This window comes from Rousettus aegyptiacus, unplaced genomic scaffold (genome assembly GCF_014176215.1).
Source record: "Rousettus aegyptiacus isolate mRouAeg1 unplaced genomic scaffold, mRouAeg1.p scaffold_m13_p_3, whole genome shotgun sequence".
NCBI lineage: Eukaryota > Metazoa > Chordata > Mammalia > Chiroptera > Pteropodidae > Rousettus > Rousettus aegyptiacus.
The window spans coordinates 138921150-138941650 of record NW_023416306.1 but is presented as its reverse complement, the minus strand read 5'-3'; the positions used below and the strand labels follow the sequence as shown (position 1 = coordinate 138941650).

Genomic DNA, 20501 nt, shown 5'->3' with positions numbered 1-20501 from the left:
CGCTTGGGTTCTTACAAACTGGACGTCGGGGCAGCCTCGCGGGTTGCGAGAGCCGGCGTGCCAATCACGACGTCGCCTGCAGAGCTCTCCCCGCCCCTCCCGCTCCCGTCCCGAGCTATTGGCTTCACCGAGGGGCAGAGCCCGGGCTCACACCGCCCAGACTCCTGGGATTGGTACCCAGAGAGTGCCTTCTCCGTCTGTCTGTCCTAGCGGTCCGCGCCTTTCTGCGGCAAATTCTAAATAGATGTCGCCGCCAACTCCCAGACTCAGGTAGGGTTTTCTGATGTCAGAGAGAGGAGGCACAGTCCGAAATCCACGTCACAGAACCTAGATCCTGAAACCCTACGTATTAGACCCGAGGCAAATTTGGGAGGAGGAGGAGAAAGGCCGGCATCTTTGGCTCTACAAAGTGCAAGAACTCCATACCCGCTCTTCTTTTACCTAGAAAACTTACAGCTAGGCAGCGTGGGGAACACTAAGGGGAGTCTTACAAGCAGTTTATACGAGCCTTGTCAGCCTTCTCTAGTTGGATTTAATGATAGAAGCAAATTAGCATTGCGAATCAAGATGCCCATAGAAATGAATCGGGTGTCTTCTCACATCCCCTTATTTTTCTCTTCTCCCTACACCCTTCAAATTAGGTTTAGATATTTGAACATTTTTGTATTAATTTTCACCTTAACGATAATTTAAAATATGTATCCTGTGTGTGTATATATGTGTATATGTATACATATACTTACTTTTATTTTTAACCGAGCAGAAGCTTTTAAGTACAAGAAAGAAGCAAAACGTTCACCCTTTCTCCATTCCTGTTCGGTCAACTCCATCAAGTTAGCCTCCCCGGAAGTCGCTCACACTTCCACTGATTATATCGGTTTGCCTTTAGTTCTCTAAAACCACACTTAACCACCATAGAGACAGGGAAATGTACTCTTTTATTCTGAACAGCTACATACCTGCTACAAATCGGGGGGTTTTACCGAGGAAAAAAGGGACAGAGGACCTCGGGATGGCTAACTAGTGGTCCCTTCACACTCCTAAATCACCAATAAATTAGTGCTGGGGGAAGATGAGATAAATTTGTTCAATGGCTTCATATATCGCTTGGCAAATGACTATGTCTTGCATATTCTTTGCAGTAGTGCTCTGTGAGAAGCTTGAACCAACATAATTTTTGAGGATTACACATGATTGGTGAAAGTATATAGCTTATTTAATCAGCCCTCAATTGCTGGACAATTTTTAAAATTGTAAATAATACTGCAATGAACATTCTTAAACTAAATCATTCTTTGGGATAAATTCCTAGAGGTAAAACTTTTAGTTCAAAAAGTGTGTGCATGTTAAGCCTTTGGAGAAACGCTGCTTTCCAGAAATGTACCAGTTTACAATCCCACTCTCTCATCCTCAGTTTTGCCATCATTTCATAGTGTCACTTAAGAAAAATCTTGATCGATGTGAAAGGCAATTTTATTGCAATAAACAATAATTTTCATAATGAATACAAAGGTGTAGGAGTCTCAAGTTAAAGTAGTATATTGAACATGCCTATAATTTTACTCTCTCCCCAAACTCCACTAACACTACAATAAAGGGATTTTAAAAATCAACAAAAACAAGAATGGGAAAGAAATAATAGCAGTAACATATTGGAAGATGGAAAACAGATGAACAAGGATAATTCGCTAACGAGGCCATGAAAGCCAAATTCCAAATCAACACTGGGGAAAACTGAGTCCCAACCTAATTTACACTGAAGAATTATTTCACCCCACTACCGAAAATTCTTGATTACTATGCTATGTATGCTTGAGGATGAAGTCCCAAGTTTCTTGTTTGGCATACCCACTTCTACATGACCCAACACTCATTTACCTCTCACTTATTCAGAGACTTTCTTGAGTGTCAGATATGTTCTAGACACTGTAGAAGGCATTAGAGATACAATAATAAGCCAAAAATTACATATATCTCTCTTCTCCTGGAGTTTATCAACTAATGGAAAGACAAACATTAACCAAAAAATCTTGAACAAAATATAAAGGCAAAATTATGGTAAGTGCTATTAAAAAGAGGTACATGGAGCTATGAGAGTAGATAATGAAGGAATGGGGAAATATAAGGAAGACCAGGGAAGGCTTTCCTGAAGAACAGATAATCGAACTGAGAGCTGATAGAGATTTATCAGGCAAAGAGACATAAGAGAGAAAGAGCATTTAGGATAGAAGCTACAGCATGTGCAAAGGCCCTGAGGTGTGAGCAATCATAGCGTACCAGAGAAAATGAAAGGCCAGTTTGACTAAAACATGAAGAGTGAAAAAAGCATGCTATGAGATGAAAATGGAGAGACAGGTAGAGTCCAGATTATACAGGAATCTTGCCATTTTAAGTACTCGACTTTACCCTAAGAGCAATGAGAATGTATATAATTGAAGAAGGAGAGTGTTATGGATGGAATCGTGTCCCCCAAAATTCATATGTTGAAGCTCTAATCTCCAATGTGGCTCAGTTTGGAGATGGGGCCTTTAGGTGAAGTCATAATGCTAATCCAATAGGACTGGTATCCTTATATAAAAAGAAAACCTAAGGATACAGCACGCATTCCATTTGCCAAAACTCAGCCTCATGTCCACATTTCACTGGAAGGGAGGCAGGAAGATACTCTTTGTTCAGAGTGGCCATGTGTCCAGCTAAAACTAGATGGTTCTATTATGTATAGAAGGAGAAAACAGAATTTGAAGGCGAACTATGAGTCTCTGTTATAGGATAAATACACAGGATCTGATAATGGATTGGACATGGGGCATGAGAGAGAGGCAGGAGTTGATGTTTCTGGCTTCTTCCACCAGATGAATGCATGTAGCTGTTATTCACTGAAATGAGATCCCAAGTCTCCAGTCTTGAGAGTCACGACTTATCCCTATTCCCCTTCCCTGTTCCCCTCTCCCTCATCCTTTATAAACTCCAATCATAGACCTACTGAAGCACCAGTCTTCTAAAATACATCAGAGATGGATGCAGGTATGTGAGTCCTGAAGCTCATACCATTTGGGGGACCCATTCTAAGAGGGTGAACAGAAAATTATAAATATAAATTAAGGCCTTTGGAAAGGGCCCATGCAAATGAGGTTCCCCAAAGCATAAATTGTATTCAATTTAGGGTGCTTTAAGCCTCACCAACAAAATTATGAGATGCCGTGGATTGTTAGGTGCATCCTGATTTCGGAGAGGTTAAAATGTGGTGGGTTAAGGGTACTGAATCTTAAATCAGTGAAATAAGTTATTTTCAGATCTCAAAACTGACCATTATATTAGGGTTCTCCAGAGAAAGGGAAGGGAGAGCGATATTAGAATTATTGTATGAGGGAGATTGATCGATCGATTGATTATGAGGAATTGGCTCACATGGTTATAGAGGCTGAGAAGCCCCACAGTCTGCCATCTACAAACTGAAGATCCAGGAAAGTAGTGGTGCCATCTTGGTCCAACTCTGAAGGGTTGAGAACCAGGGAGTCAATGGTGTAAATTCCAGTCCAAGGACAGGAGAAGACCAAAGTTCCAGCTCAAGTAGGCAGGAAGAGATAAAAGGGGGAGGCAAATTCCTCCTTTCCCTGTCTTTTGTTCAGTTCAGGCCCTTGATTGGATGATGCCCACCCACACTGGGGAGGGCAATCTACTTTGCCAAGTGCACCAGTTCAATGCTAATCTCATCCAGAAACACTATCACAGACACACTCTGAAATGCTATTTAATTTGAGCACCTGATGGAAAAGTCAAGTTGACACATAAAATTAATCATCACAGCTATGTGCATATGCTCTTCCCTTTGCCCAAAGAGCTCTTCTTTCCTCCTCCTCCTTCTCCTGGCAAACTTCTAGTTATCTTGAAGACTCAGCTCTGAAGCTCCTTTTCCCAGGAAGCCTTCCTGAACACTTTCCAACCCTTGGGGAGAGATGCCTCTCTCATAGCACCCAGTGTGGATCTATATAGAGTCCCTCTGACCTTGGCGAAAGCGTTTACTCACTAGTCTATCTTACTAAGTCACTGGCACCCTGAGTGCAAGAATGACACCTAACTGATGTGTGTGCAACAGTACCTAACATATATCTTGTAGCGGCTCAACAGATGTTTATGGAAAGAAGAAAGGAGGGAGGAATGGAGGGAGGGAGGGAGTTCTCCATAACATGGTAGCAAAGGCTCTATATTGGGCTAAAATCTGCGTAACTCTCAAATAGAATGGCTCTTCTTTATTATCTATAACTGATATAGTTTTGCTCCTGAATCTTCACCCCCACTGAGTAGTCGAAGGGAGAAAAAGAGTGGACAACAAGAGCTTAAATTTGTCAATTAAAGCCATCCTGGTTTCTTTGAGTTTAACTGCCCCTTTGGATAGCTGGTCTCTTTCAGGAAAAGTCTTAGTCTCTCTTCTTACTCCTCCCTCTTCTCTTGCTTCTTCCTAAGACAGTATCCTAGGGACACCATATGTACTTAATATTCACATGATCTCATGATAGGGTTGGAAAAATGAGGCCTCAGCTCTGCACAATGCTGTGAGTCCTCAGTAAGGTAAAGCAGGTTTCATCTGGCCTTTTGTGGCACCAGCTGGCAACCACTCCTGAGAGCCAGGGTTCTAGCCATTTACCTCTGGTTGTAAAGCCCTCATGCACTATGACCTTTTAGCTCTACTGGTTCACCATATTGTTTGCCATCTCCAATTTTATTTCCTCACGGAATGTATGAACATGTAGATTCTCCTACATTACACCTGCAGGTCACTGAGAACCAGGAGTTATCTTAGGATACCAAAATAGGCCACCTCTGCCATTGAATACTATTGTACCTGAGTCATGTTCAAGGGAGTGCAGAGCCAAATGCAAATGCAAGTCCTCTCCTCCTTTCTTAGAGGGGTAGACTACCAATTCCTAACTCTTCAGGTTCTCCAATATCACATCTATTTGTGTACTTTAATACAGTCCCTCCCCCTGCCCCCCCCCCCAATCTGAGACGTCAGCTAGAGTGGTTTGTGCATGATTGCCTGTTGCACTCACTTAAGCCCAGTTTCCATCGAGCTCCTCACAAGACCAGAGCAAAAAGGCTTTCCTGTCTTTCTGCTCAGCAGGTGCTTTCTTTATGTCACATAGCCTCCCTTTTCTGTACGAAATGGTATGTACTAAATGCCAGTTTTAATTTTTCCAAGGTCTGGATTTTGGAATGTTAATGGAGCTTTAAATTTTTTTTAACTGTTTCTCTCAGTAACGTCTAGGTTTTTCAAGACTATTGTGTTTCTTGGGACTCAAACTCCTATTTGGTAGTGAAAAGCTGCTTTTTTTTTGTTGCATTCCCAACATCACAGTTCTATTTCTCTTTTGAGGCTCATAGATACTTCTGGTCATCCAAAGAGAGATATTCATAAGAGAAATGCAAAAATTATTAATATGTTTTCAAAAATTATCCCCAGTATGTATCTTTCTTGGTGTCACCAACCCTTTCGTTTATTTTATATGGCCTTACTATATCCCATATTATTTCCTGAAAGGGCAAATTTATGTCTGTTTTGGGACATCGATAGGAATACGCTTCATAACTTTGAGCTTCAAACTTTGAGGCAGTTGCCGCACAACAGAATCAAATGAATATGCAATTTGAGTATGATCCCACAGATGACAGGAATTGTGAAAAATCTTATAGTACCTAAGCAGAACCTAACCCTTTGAACCCTATGAACTTCCAGTCCCTCTAGTAAAAAGCTTTCATGGTCTTAGATGTTGGGCTTCTGTCATCCATATACACTAAGTTGCAGGACTACCTGATGCCTGCTGCAACTAAGCTGACGCTGGTGATTAACATGGTACTTAGTCTGCGGCCCTAAGTTGCAGGACTACCTGATGCCTGCTGCAACTAAGCTGACGCTGGTGATTAACATGGTACTTAGTCTGTGGCCCAAAGCTTAGGACATTTATCTATGGTCTCAACTTGGGGTGATTTCCCATTCCTGCCTCCTGGCAACTTTTGACAGTGTCTGGTCACATTTTTGGTTCACAACTGGGGAGATGCTGCTGGCATCTAGCTGGTAGAGACCCGGGAAGCTCCTAAACACTCTAAGTGCACAGCGCAGTCCACCCACAACAAAGAATTACTGGACTCCAAATGTCAATACTGCTTAAGTTGAGAAACTTGATACAGAAAATTCTACTGGATCTTGAATTTTAAGAGCACATTTTGGTACAGTTGCCCACTCCCAGTCAGACACAGCGTTCTCTCTTGGAAGGCACAGGAGTCCAGAGACACCCGCGTTCCGGCTAAGTTTGAGCCGCGCCTCCTACCGTCCGCGGTCACGTGTCGTCCCGCCACGGTCGCGTTGATCCGTGGGGGGGGGCTCTGCCAAGCGCTGGAGGTGGAAGGGAGGCGGCCGCGGTGCCATTCTTAAAGGGGCCCGAGGGAAAGGGAGAGACTGCTGACGGCCGGAAGGAAAATGGTGAGTTGCCTCCAGGGAGGGTGGGGGCCAGAGGGCTGGGCCAGGCAGCTGGGCTTTCCTGTTTGCCGGAGCCGGTCTCGGCGGGCAACAACCGGGGTGGGTCGGCGGCCGCTTCCGCCTTGGCTGCTGGCTGGTACCTACAGCCAGAGACTTGCCCTCCGTCTCCCCCACCCCCTCAGCCACCGCTGCTGCCGCCCCGCCTAAGGGCAGCATTTTCCAGCCGGGCCTGTTGTCGACACCCCCCACTTCCCCAAAGCAGGTTCAGGGACTAAGGTGCGGCTAGTAGGGATGGGCCACCCTCGCCGGGTCTTGCTGGATAGAAGGTATCCAGCTCCTGAGCTCAAGGGTTGGAGGTGCCGGGGGTCTGACCCAGTGGAGGTCTCCCCAGAACCCGATTTCTCTGCCAGGAACTTGGCAGGCGCCGAGCACCTTCCGCCTGGCGGCCTTTGCTGGGAGGGCTCGCTTAAATTCTGATTCCATTCTCTTGGCCTCCTTAGCTTGTCTCCTTCTTCCCCCGGCCTGCCTCTAAGATTTCTCCTATCCTTGCTTTCTTCGATCTCGGCAGTTGGAAACCTTTTGACACAGGTTTTGACATTTGGAATTGAAGCTTTGGAATTTCAGAAGCTTTAATTTTGCTGGGTCTAGGGATTTTAGCTTCTGTTTTCTTAGGAGTTGGACCCGTACGCTCAAAAATAAGTGGAAAATTAAGTCCATTGCCCCACAGGAACCTCTGGATCTTTTCTATCGGCTTTTAAAATATGCTCCTTTAATTAGAAACAAACACCCACTCCCTCCCCCATCATATCTCTGACCTCCCACTCATTTTGCAACCCACCTACATCCAACAGATCTTGTTATGGTCACTAAATTCAAGGGACTCTTCAATTCTTATCTTTCCTGATCTTTTCAGCTGCATTTTGGTTTGTCGACCACACTCTCCTTTTTGTATTGAATACTGTAGACAGTTGTAACACAATGGTAAATATTTGTGTATCTAAACACAGAAAAGGCGTAGTAAAAATATATAAAAGGTGAAATAGTACATCTGTATAGGACATCTACCGTGAATGGATCTTGTGGGAGTTTACGGAAGTTGCTCTGGGTGAATCAGTGAGTGAGTGGTGAGTGAAGGACTAGGACACTACCGTACACTATTGTAGACTTTATAAACACTGCACACTTAGGCTACACTGAATTTATAAAGTAACATGAGATTAAATCAAGCGTAAGAGAAAATGATGCAATCAAGAGACGCAAGAAAAAGCTGTATAAATCACAGCATGTTTTTTTTCCACTTGTTTTCTGATTCTTAGAATGTCAGGATTGCACAAGCATACTGTTTTACAGAAGACTTTTTTGTAAGTAGAAAGAATATACTATAAAGTAATGATAAAAAGTGTAGTAAATACATAAATTAGTAACTTTTTACCACTATCAAGTATAATGTACTGTCGATAACTATGTGCTTTACTTATGTATGCCTGACAGTGCAGTAGGTTTGTTTACACCAGTATACCACAAACATGTGACTAATACATTGCACTACAGCTCAGAGGTCAGTAGGCTATGGGTGCTTTTCAGCTCCATTATACTCTCATGAGACTATAATCATATATACAGTCTGTTGTTGACCTTAATGTTATGTGATACAACTATATTTTATATGATTGTATCCTTAGCATTTATCATGGTGCTGATACTCATTAAATGTTTATTGTGTGGATAAACCAATAACTGCACACTTGGGCTCAACTCTCCACTATGTTAAAATTTATCATATAAAGTTATTTCAGGACATTATACTCGTATGCTTCTAGCCATTAGGATTGGCTGAGCCTTGGTCCTTTTTCTTGCAGGAAGGCATTTTTGGCCTTATTATGGTATTGGGAAGAATGAAAATGCAAAAAAAAAAAAAAACTATCTAAATTAAATCACAGCATTTTTTTTTTTTCCCGCCTGGTTTCTGATCCTTAGAATGTCAGTATTGCACAAAAAGCTCTGGTATCAACTGGAAGATAAGATTTTCGTGATAAATTGGTCTTTATCGAAACAAAAATTAAATATTTATTCATCCTACTAATGGGTTCTACCTTTGGTTGAAGAGAGAATAGAAATTACGGTTTTCTGACTTTCATATCTTTCTTAGAAACTTAAAAAAAAAAAAAAGACTAGAGTTGAATACTACCTTCAGGAAGATCCATATGACTTAACATCTCTTTCTCTGAAGAGAAATAAAAGGATGGACAGATGTGACTTCTATAGAAGCTTTATATATTGGAATCTACCTACGAATGGGATGTACTTTCTAATCCATATAATAGCATTTCCTGTGGTATATCACACCTTATATATTACCAATGTTCTGAATTTAATGGACAGTTTAAAATTGATAATCACTTCCTGCTTTAACATGCTTTCATTTACCCAACACAGGGTTAGAAAAGCAGGCTTTTGTTAAATATTTATTTTAACTCATAATTGGAGGCTTTAACCCTTTTGGGCTATAATGAGACATATATACACATTTACATATTTACATATATAAATATTTAGCATTGGTCTCAGAACTATTCTAATTTTCTTGAAGGTGGAGGGGGGAACCTGTGTATGAAAAGAGACCGAAGTATATGAACCTTGTTTGGAACCTGACTCAATTAAATCAATGTAAAAAAAAATATATTTTAAAATAGGGAAATTTGAACTTTATCTGAATATTTGAGACTGGAATTATTGTTAGGTTTTTTAGGTAAGATAATGTTATCGTTTTTATATTTTTTATATTTTTAATAGCACATACTGCCCTTTTAATGATAGATACTGAAATATTTACAGTTGGAATTATTTCTGGTCTTTGCTGTGTGACAGTCCACGGGGCAGTGCTGAGGGTGTTAGATGAAATAAAATTGGCTATGTGTTGATAATGGTTGAAGCTGAGTGATAGGTGCATAAGGTTTCACTATACTCCTCCACTTTTATGTGTTTGAAGTTTTACATGTTTAAAAATGAGAAGAAAGATTTCCATCCTTGTATTCACAATCACTAACACATTTGCACCAAAGAAGAATGCTTTTTGATCATTCTCTTGCCAGATTTCTGGAGAAGAGTCTCTCTTAATTTTTCATAATTTGTAGAAGTTTCTTTTAGTTTTTATATTTGTTTAAAATGGTTTTGCTTTCATAATTGTTAAATGCTTTTTAAAATCATCTTAGTTCTTTAAATATAAATATTATTGATCTTTACTCTTAGTGGTTTTTTTTAATACTTTTGTTTATTTGTATATTTTTCATCATTGTGAGAGCCAAAAATGAATCATGGTTTTATTAATTCTAAATACAATAAGATGATTATCCCCTTCTTCCTGCATAGTGCAAAAATATTTATAACAGCAGACAGTGAACATAGACTTTTCCCACATTCTTCTCTTTCTCTCCAGTTCTGATAAATGTGTACATTATTATGTGTCTAGTTCTTTGAGATGCTTACTAGCCAAAGAGGAAGTTAAACTATACCCTACATATATATAAGATGAACAAATAAATATGTGTAACGTGTAGTTACAAAGGTAGTTAGTTTTAAAAGTTCTTTAAGTGTTTATGTGTTTCACATTAATCCTTTAACATAATTGTGACATTTGTAGATGTCACTATACCTTTTTAAAAGTATTGGGTTTTATAACTTTAACATACATTGTGTATTGAAGTCATGGCATTTTATATGTGATTTCTTTTTTTCTAGAGTGAGTCTTTGGTGGTTTGTGATGTTGCTGAAGATTTAGTGGAAAAGCTGAGAAAGTTTCGTTTTCGCAAAGAAACGAACAATGCTGCCATTATAAGTAAGCTAAAAGTGATTGCCTCAGTTACTTGGTGTTTGTTTTTATCTTATAGCTACATTGAATAAACTGAACCTATAGAAAGTAATTTACTTGTTTTAATTCCCACTCCCCTTTAAGATCACTTTTAAAAATAAGTGACAGCTAATATCACAGAACATAGGTAGCATGTCCTACCTCCCCCCTCAGCTGCCTATATAGCGCTGGAGGAGTTTATCTCAGTCAGTTGGTCATTTGTAGTGACCCATCCAACTGCATCCTTTAATTTCTCAGGGGACTAAAAATAGCCTGGCTATTCATCCTCAAACAGGAACTTTTGCCTACACTTAAAATGGTAAAGTTCACCATTATATTCAAAATGATTTGAGGCCTATTTCAATTCTAGACTCAAACTCTAGTTTCATGGAGAGGACATTTAAGTGGCACTGACTTCTGACAATGGAAAGAATGATTTGAATATAACCTCTCCTACTATGTACTGTATCTTTTGTTCTGCAGGGTTTTTTTGAATATTCTTAGGTAATATTTAATATGTGGGTAGTGATTTAGAAAGATAAAAGGAAGGATGAGGGGGTGAAAATATAAAAATCTGTGGACTAAACAAACAGAGATGCATCTGGCAGATGTGAATCAGTGAGGTGGTGACAACCTGTCACGAATTCTGGTCCTGTTACAAATAAATACTACAACATAGGAATACAGTTCTTAAAAGTGAAAATGTGTGTCAGTGCCATTTTGCCACAAAAGATAAAACTATTTGAGGATTTACTATGAAATTAGTGCCCAACCAGAAATGGCCAACTTTTCAGAGTGATAGAAAAGATAGAGACATAGATTATCTAAATATATTTTAATTTGGCTTTGGATTATGTCACATATATTTATAGCTATCACTTTCTTACAATACTCATACCGCGCCATGAAATCCTAACTCTGGAAAAGCTGAGAATCTGGCAGTTGTTCTATCTTGACCCCTGGTCCATTTTTCAATTGCATCTCTAACCATGTTACATTAGACCAATCTCAATCACAGTTTCTCTTTCAGACCTTATTATCTAGGAAGTTGTATTTGAGTTACAAAGTTCTCCAAATACACAGTGAATCTAAGGAGTTGAACTTTATGTTCTAAATAAGCAAATTAGGTGCTATGAATTGTGGATAAAGGCTTTTAAACACTGACTACTTGAAAGCAAAGTTAGCTGAAAGACCTAAACTAAAACTGCAAATGAGTTTTATGCTTCTGTTTTTCGATGCTTTAATTTTAGGTGCCAGAAAAAGGGCTGAGACTCTGGGTTGGGTAGATTGAGGTCACATTAGACTCACAGTTTACTCATACTATGTTTTTATTTTAGTGAAGATTGATAAGGATAAACGCCTGGTGGTACTGGATGAAGAGCTTGAGGTTTGTTTGGTCAGCTAAATATAGTTTTATACTTACGCAATTATTGCCCAAAAGATGCTATATATTAGTTACAGATACTTGTAAAATTAGTTCTAAACCTTTAAATACATGCTCATTATGCATGAAAAGCAAGTGCTATCTATTGCATAATATATTATCTTGCTAATTTAATCACCTTCTTTAAAACAGTGATGAAAATCCAGTGTAATAAGTGGTAGAAGTTAGGGCTATCTGTCCAGTAAATAGTGAGTCAATTTTATAACTTGCTCTTAAATTGCTTAGCCAGTATTAAATACCAAAATCCTATAACTTAAGTATGTAGTTTGTCAAATGAAGTAACTAATTTAGAATGAAAAGAAATGAACTTTTTCCTCCCTAATTCAGATACTGTTTCTTCTGAGGGATTGGCTTATCTCGGTATTTCTGACAGTTGGAACATGCATAGACAACTGTGCCTCTCAGCTCCATATTTAGTTAAATTAACGGAACTAAACTGAGTGGGCTAGAATGGGTTTTCATTAGATTGAGGGTTTGGTAACCTAAGTTTGTGTATAATTTAGTAAAATAAAGTTTTATGTTGTGGTATATGGTTATGAATTGATCCCTATTAGTAGAATGGGTGCTTGGTATATCTCTTAACGATATGAGTAAACAAATGTTTAAAAGTTGTTTTTCTTTATGGTGCTAGGGCATATCACCAGATGAACTTAAAGATGAACTACCCGAACGACAACCTCGATATCCTTTTCTTAGTGTGCTTTTAAAAGATTTGTTTTCCTTAGTGATCAGAATTTATGATTTTATTTATTCATCTTTTATTTTATTTGTTTGTTTGTTTGTTTGTTTAAATTTTAATGTCTACAGCACCTAGTATTCCTAGGTGGTCTCCTATCCAAGTACTAACTAGGTCCGACCCTGTTTAGCTTCCGAGATCAGATGAGATCGGACACGTTCAGGGTGGCATGGCCATAGACATTCATCTTTTAAAAGACACATATTTTACAAAATTTTCTCTACTCCATGATCACAACCAAAGTAAAATATTTATGCACATATTGGACTAAGAAAAATGAAAAATTGTATTAGTGGGATACATTATTTCCTTTTAAAAAGTTTCATTATTATGTGTTTATAATAAAAATGAGAACGGTAAAAAGAAATCCATATTAAATCCATACTTCTAGGTAAGTTTATTTTTGAGAGATATTTTATTTTATGACTTGACTTTGGGGCCCATTAATAAATTCGTGGAAAGATAATGAATAATGAAGGTGTGACCTAAATGGGTAGGTCAGAAATTTACCATGCACTAGCTCCACGGGCGTGTATTTCAGACCTTTGTTGGTAGGTACTTGTCTCAAATAGAGCAGTAATTTTAGTTTCTTTAACTTGAGAAAAACCTTCATTGTGTATAGTTATAAATATCAACATGATGATGGAAGAGTTTCATATCCTCTGTGTTTTATTTTCTCCAGTCCTGTTGGTAAGTGAATTTCTTTAAATAGTGCATATTTGTTTCTGATCCAAGTAATAAAACCATTTTTTATACTAGACAAATTTTATGCTTGTTTTAAAGATGAAAATTATTGAATAAATCTAAGTCGAAGTGTGTGTGTGAACACATGTGTAAATACATTCCTAGAAATAAATTACTAGGAATTTACTTGCTTATTTTCTTAGGATAAATTCCTAGAACTCTCATGGTTATGGCACATCATACACACATTTTAAAGAATTTGAAATGTAATGAAATTTTAAAATAACAAAAGTACATTTTCTCCTATATTTTAAGTTTTTAATAAGTATGTGAGCTCCGTGTAAAATCATGATATATATTTGTGTTTATCTTTAAAATAGTAGTTACCTACGATATGCCAATAATCATGAGAATAGTCCCAGAGTACCTTACATTGGATATTAAAATGGCTTATTGGTATTTAAGGTATCTATCACCAGACCTCCCACTACCACCACCATTGAAGCCCACAGTAAAGTTTCTACTCAGTGAACTCTTCTTTAACCTTTTTCATATATGTCATTTACTTAGCACTTAAAATATACTGCAATATATTTTTAAGTTAATATGTAATCAGACTCACTTTTTTCAAGGGCAGATATTCCAGCCCCACTGACCTACCATCTTCCCAAAACTTTATCTGTGTTAGGCATACATAAAATTGATTTTAATATTTAAAGTCAAAATTAAGAAAATGCTGAAAAGTTTTCAACTGTTTGCAGAGCTCTAAAAGTTAAGATCTACAGAGGTATAGTCTCATTTTTTGCTGACCCAGGCTTGTTTATTTGTAATTTAGCTGTGTCTCTTTGTACAGGCAGTATACAATGGTAAAATTCTCAAAATACAACCCCTACACATGTAGACTGAAATTTTTTAGAAACTTGAACACAGAGGAAATCCTAAAATGTCATTTTTTTAAAAATAAACAATGCAAATCCTTTACATTTTCCAAATATAAGTCTCATTTCTACACAAATGTCTCTTTTCCAGGATGTAAGCCTGAACAACAGATGATGTATGCTGGGAGTAAGAATAAGCTAGTCCAAACAGCTGAACTAACCAAGGTGGTATTTATATTTGACTTGCTTGTTGAAACGTTATTTTTCCTTAGTTTACGGTAGTTTCCCCAGCCCTTATCTGCGGTTTCGCTTTCCACAGTTTCATTTACCTGTGATGAACCACAATCCAAATATAATAAATGGAAAATTCCAGAAATAACAATTCATAAGTTTTATATTGCATACCATTCTGAGTAGTGTGATGAAATCTCAGTCCTACCCAGTGTGTGAATCATCCCTTTGTCCAGCATGTGTATATACAGGATATACATACCTAGGTGTGTACGCTGCCTGCCTGTTAGTCACTTAGTACCTGTCTCAGTTATGAGATCACTGTTGAAGAATCACAGTGCTTATGTTCAGATTATCCTTATTTTACTTAATAATGGCCCCAGAGCACAAGAGTAGTGATGCTGGCAATTCGGATATGCCAAAGAGAAGTCTGAAGTGTTTCCTTTAAGTGAAAAGATACGTATGTATAAGAAAAAACATTGTAAAGGGTTCTTTACTGTCCTGAGTTTCAGGCATCCACTGGGGATCTTGGAATATATCCCCTGAAGATAAGAGGGAACTACTGTACAGAGAAATAGCTAAAATAATTTGAAGAGTTAAGTACTTTTTATGCAGGTGAACATTATTTGGAAAAGAGCGGCAAATTAGTCAAAACTTTTTATTAGTTGGAAATAGAATTATAGAAGTCTTTAACCAAAAGTGTGTTTTTTGAATGGGAATTATAAGTTGATTATAATTAGAAGAAATCACATTAAAATGTAGGCAGCTTTAGAAAAGCCACTAACTATTTATGTATTGAGAGTTCATCTTCCATAATATAATTTCTGATAGGAAAAGTCAGCATTGAAGCTTCTCTGAGCCCTTGACCATTAGACCTTTACCTTTACCTTTAGGCTGAATGAACTAAATTCTGTGCAGGAATTCTATATTATGCAGTTAACTATAGTGCTTCCCAATCTAAATGTAAATTCTTAAGAATCTAAGGAAGAATACTTATTATTAGCTTTATTAAGGTAGAACATGTTGTATACGAGACACTTTATGATTTAACATGTCCCCATTGTTTGTGGCATTTTTAAGGTTGAATGTAAGAGGGTTTTTTGCTTTTAAACTTTATGTAACTTACACATATTAGTTTGAGTTGAAAAAGTATGCACATTTAAGGTTTTGAAATAGAATATCACTGAAATGGTATTAAATAATATTTCCTTTCAGGTTTTAAGGCCAGCATCAGTGTTTTCCCCTCGGGTGCTTAATCATCAACCCAGGGGACGTCTTTAAGTGCTCTCTGTTTTTTCCCTTTAGCCCATATGATTGTCACTGATACCATCAACTTATAGATACTACTTTTCCTCATTTGTATCATAGGAATCCCCTGGAGGTGCTCTAAGGTGTTGGGTGGTTAAGAACGAGCTCTGTTAATAGTTTCAAGTCTAATCTAATGCCGAATGTGACCTAAAGTGCTGGAATTAAGGCAGGACAATTTACAGATTGCTTTTACAAATAATCCCATTGAATCCTCACAACTGTGTAAGGTTGATGGTGGTATTCCTATAGATGGGAAAACAGATTCAGAGGATGAATGACTTGCCCAGTGTTGCATAATAATATATGACAATACTAGGATTCAAACTCATATCTGCCTCGAATGCTGTCCTTTCTGCTGTATAGCCATTATACTTTCTGAACCTGTGTGTGTTCAGATTCTTGCTGGAGATTTGGAGCTGCTCTCTAGTCTATCTTTATCAAAACAATATACAGCAAGTACTTCCTCCAATTATGGAGGACTAGCATATGTTATTCTAGCTCCTAACTAACTAGATTGATGTACTTGGGTTGTTTCTTTTGGTGGGTGGGATTTACAGAATTTCTCTTTTAGAATATTGGTAGATTTTCACTTTTAAGAGAGAGTTGGTTTTATTGCCATCTTAATTGCTAAACTTTGGTAACTGAATACTTAGTATTTAAAAAAGATAAAGTGCCTCCAAAATGGTATATCTAATTTACACAGATTGGGTCATGACCAATATGAAAAGAAAGAAGAATTTGATATTTAATACTCAAATATGTAACATGGTTGATTTTTATTTTGAGAGTATCAAAATATAACCTAAGTTGTTCTTTTTTTTTAAGGTATTTGAAATCAGAAATACTGAAGACCTAACTGAAGAATGGTTACGTGAAAAACTTGGATTTTTCCACTAATGTGAAATTTTATGTTTCTAAAGTATTTTATGTATTAACCTGACCATACTGGAACCAGACATAAATACTTATTTATGCCTAAAAATGCACTGTAACTTACAGTTTGTTTCCTGCAGTAAAGAAAAATTCTTTGTTTGTTCAAAGTTTGAACAAAGAAGATATCATCTTCATAGTAATGAAATTTTGTAAAGTGTTTCCTTATATTTGTAATCGTTAGGTGGACTACTCTCCAGGGACTTTTTGCGGTCCTGTGACTAATTTCTATAAATTATGGTTCAGAATTTGTTACTATTTACAGACACCATTAGCAAGTGGGTATTAGATTGTGATAGACAACAGTTGCCTCCTTTTGACAAATACTGGATATTAGTTTATATATGAAAATAGCATATTATCACTTGTTGAATCTTTGAAGTTAATTTGGAGTAAAAGACTTTGAGTGACCCAATTTTGAGCCATCATTAGTAATTTACTATAGTAAAACCTGTATTACAAGTATATTTTTCATCAATTCTGTCCCTTCTTTGGTTTCTTATATCTTTTTAATCAAGTCCAAAAACTTTGTTCATCAATTATGCATTCTTAAGTTCTGGGAGTTAGATTTTATAATAGTTATGACTATTCTTATGGAAAATAGCATCTTAGGAATTGTTGGGTTGTAACTAATCAAGAGCTTCATTCCTGGTTGTGTTATTTCTAGATAATTTCAAATCTAGGTTATTAACACTTTATTATAAAGCATCTCAATGTTGTCCTGTGAAAACTAGTTATTTTAAATGTGTTAATAATGTGCCTTTGATTTGTTAGCTTTAAAGTTAGTTCAAGACTTTTACACTGCCAGTATTCCAGATTTGGTGAAATTAATACTTTTGTAAAGGGTCCAAGTAAAACAATTTTCTAATGTGTGTATCTGACATTTGTGATAAAACCAACTTTATATTTTTAAAATTCCAGCTATCTACTTATATTGGTGAATATATGGCAGTGGCGAGTTCTAATCTGGGGCATATTTGTGATTAGTTTTGTGCCATAGGAAAAAAATTACTTATCTTAAAATATTGGCCATAGTTAATAACATTAACATATCAATAGAAATTTCATTCTATATTCTAGATTTTAGAAGGAATTCTAAATTGGACACCTGTCTTGTTAGATGATGTCATCCTTGGCATAAAGCAAGGATTCTCATATATATAGTATACTTTAAAAACAAACATAAGTAACTGTCTAACATTAATTTGACAACAGGTCTTGAAACTCTAAAAGATTAACCAAATTTGGTGAGTAAATTCTTATATTAAGAATAGCTTAGTCCTTTCAAAACTAGCAAAGGCATTTTTTTTATGTTGACATTTTTCCATTAATATGTTCTTTAACATTTTGTTTTTTGAGGTTTCTGTGCCAACTTTAACAAAAGGTCAAGGTAGTTGGAATTTTCACAATATTGAATAGAGCATCTTCTGTTCCTGATAACGTTTGGCTTCAATAATCTAGAAACAGGAAGCAATAGGAAGTTAGTTGGAGATGAGGAAGTGCTCGAGTGGTTATTTGTTTTGATTAATGAATGGGAAGGATCCTTTATTCTAATTTCCAGAGAGAAAAAGAGAGAGTGAGAAAGAAGGAAAACGTCACCCAGTAAGTTTAAGAATTCTTTGAATAGCTATTTTGATATTGCAGAATAACGCTTATGATTCTGCAGAAATGCAAATGTAATCCAAGTGAATGGAGAGTGTTTTTAATGTTTTGAATGAAAGAAATGAGATTTTGTTTCACCTGGTCCGCAGTCATAAGAAACTAGTGCTGCAAGAATGTATTTTTTATAATAAGGTTCCTTATTTTGTCTTGGGCATTTTAGTGGTATTTTTTTTTTTTAAAGTCTTCCATAATGTCAGATAATATTGATTGACCTCCATACACAGAATTCTTAGTTCCTCTGTTTTCTAAAGGGCAAAGAACTGTGTGTGATAAATCTTGTTTTTCTTTGAGCTCATCTGCTTCTTATCAGTGACATGTAGTTTGCAAAACAATAGATTGAGGTTAAGGGATCAGTACAACATTTTTTTCACTTCCTCTGTCCTATAGGGAGATTTACAAATCCCATGCTCCAAAGTATTCTGAGTTTTATATGAATTTCCCTTCCATCTAACCAAATTTTGCATTATTCAAGTACATTTCTTATTCAATTTCTTTTTTTGCCTTCTCTCAAATAGCAACTCCAGATTTCATAATTCTAATTTGTACATTCCATCACTTTCTGGTACAACCATTCCTATTCAGCCCTAAATCTTAATGTTTCTTTTTTGGCAGGAATTTTTTTTTTCCTGAGAACCTCCTTCCTGGTCTTGTAAATCAACATTAGTTTTGAAATTGTTGGCCTCGCATAAATTCTGCATAGCATCTAATGTTGTCAAAATAGAACCAACTAGTAATCACAGCATGTTTTTAGTATGGTTTTTGTGGCAACGTAAATGACATGAAGAAATTGTTCTCAGGTTATTATGCTGAAATTCCAAAATGTCAGAGTTTTGAATACTATTCATTTTGTTCTGGTATTGAAGCAATTATGTTAGGAAAAATGTTGATTAACTGTTTTTGTTTAATTGACTTCTAAAATAAATGTGCAAATTGTCTATTTCTAAAAAGTTTACTAAATGCCTAGTGCAGTTAAACTCTTGTTTAAGAGGGTATTGTGAAATTTATGTCATTACTAAATAACCTTTGTAGCAAAATGTCTGTCAGCACTTTTCTCTCCCTTTTTATCTCCTATTTTCAGGAGTCAAATGTAGCCATAAATTGTATTCTGGTCTGACACTTTAAATATTTCCAGTAAGAGGAGTTTATTGCCAAATTAAATTTGGCTGTCTTGATTCCCCACCCATATAGTTAGTAAGGAAGGTGTACTTAAAAAAAAAATGTTTGGACTACTTTAAAATCCGAATAATGTCATTATTCCGTAATGTGGACTAGTGATGAACAGATATTTTCATAAGAGTTAAAATGCTGATATTTGGTGGAAGTAGAGAGTAACTCGTATTCTGTCAATTCAAATATTCTTAGTACAATTGCTTTCCCTATTTGTTAAATAGACATGATACTGGAATCTACAGAATTTGAGCCTTTCCAGCTTATGTGAAGAACTGTCTCAAACATTTCTGGACAAATCTTATCCTGTATTTCTGGAAGAATGTAAACCTTGTGGGCCGCTTAACACCGGTGGTCCCAACTTGAATATTCTTGAGAAATTTGTTTCCTGTAATGCCATATAACATTTCAAATCAGTGATCATATTCCTGTAATATTTAAAACAACTACATTAAGGTTGTGATAGAAACTATGTTTTCTTGCTTTTTGGGATATAGTTCATATTCATATAATTACTTGAATATTGTTTGAGGTCATAAACATGCCGGGGCAGTTCCGACTAATTTAGATGGTCCAATATAATCTCATTCAGGAGGCTTGAAACATTAATGGTTAGTCTTGTGAATTTTAACAGTTCCCTGTCATCATTTAACAAAATCAACAGCTGGCACAACTTCTTAAGCTGTGGTTTCAGTCTCTGCTAGTTCATATTGCATGTTTATTTTGGACAGTCTTCTGTTAAGCATGGTGCTTGTACTGGTTTAAATAAAATGTTAACATGAAAGGACTTCTAGCTTTTCATTTTTTACTCTCCTCTTCTCCCCTTTGGAGTTACTACTACTTGTCTGGCTTAATTGTGGCATTTGTGTGAGCCACACAGATTCAGCAGTTTATCTGGAAAAACTGATAGGCAAAATAAATGGGAATCATTGGACAATGTGGGACTGGCGGAGGGAGAATAGAATGAGATTATAATAATTTCCAACACTTGGTCTGAAGCTAAAATTATTAGTTTGTAGCAGAAGACATTATGTCAAATAATGAAACCTTGCTCTCAAAGGAAAAACTAGACATTAGAGGTTCTGTATATCCTAAGAAATCAAATTAAAGGTTCTTTTATTAAATATAGCTTATCACTT

At 36.7% G+C, this 20501-nt stretch overlaps 1 protein-coding gene and 1 non-coding gene across 3 annotated transcripts; one reads left to right on the top strand and one right to left on the bottom strand.

Moving 5' to 3' along the window:
• The first annotated feature begins 6338 nt into the window (after positions 1-6338).
• GMFB (glia maturation factor beta) lies at positions 6339-20149 on the top strand. 2 transcript variants are annotated; one of them, XM_016132824.2, is made up of 7 exons: positions 6339-6478; positions 10214-10310; positions 11660-11709; positions 12398-12447; positions 13110-13192; positions 14216-14289; positions 16429-20149. In XM_016132824.2, exons 1-7 carry the CDS (start codon positions 6476-6478, stop codon positions 16498-16500), a joined length of 429 nt encoding a protein of 142 aa, XP_015988310.1. In that variant the 5' UTR covers positions 6339-6475; the 3' UTR covers positions 16501-20149. The 2 variants fall into 2 exon arrangements, with proteins under 2 accessions (XP_015988310.1, XP_015988309.1); XM_016132823.2 differs by having other exon boundaries at positions 13107-13192.
• LOC118601395 lies at positions 12565-12683 on the bottom strand. The gene has a single exon (XR_004950290.1). It is a non-coding gene; the product is annotated as a 5S ribosomal RNA (ribosomal RNA).
• Positions 20150-20501: the final 352 nt, after the last annotated feature.

What these genes read in the sequence shown, in the direction of transcription:
- GMFB (XM_016132823.2), top strand. An exon ending in GAACAATGCTGCCATTATAA is followed by an intron (nt 10,311 to 11,659) that starts GTAAGCTAAAAG and finishes TTTTTATTTTAG; the next exon opens with TGAAGATTGATAAGGATAAA. An exon ending in TATTTTCTCCAGTCCTGTTG is followed by an intron (nt 13,193 to 14,215) that starts GTAAGTGAATTT and finishes TCTCTTTTCCAG; the next exon opens with GATGTAAGCCTGAACAACAG.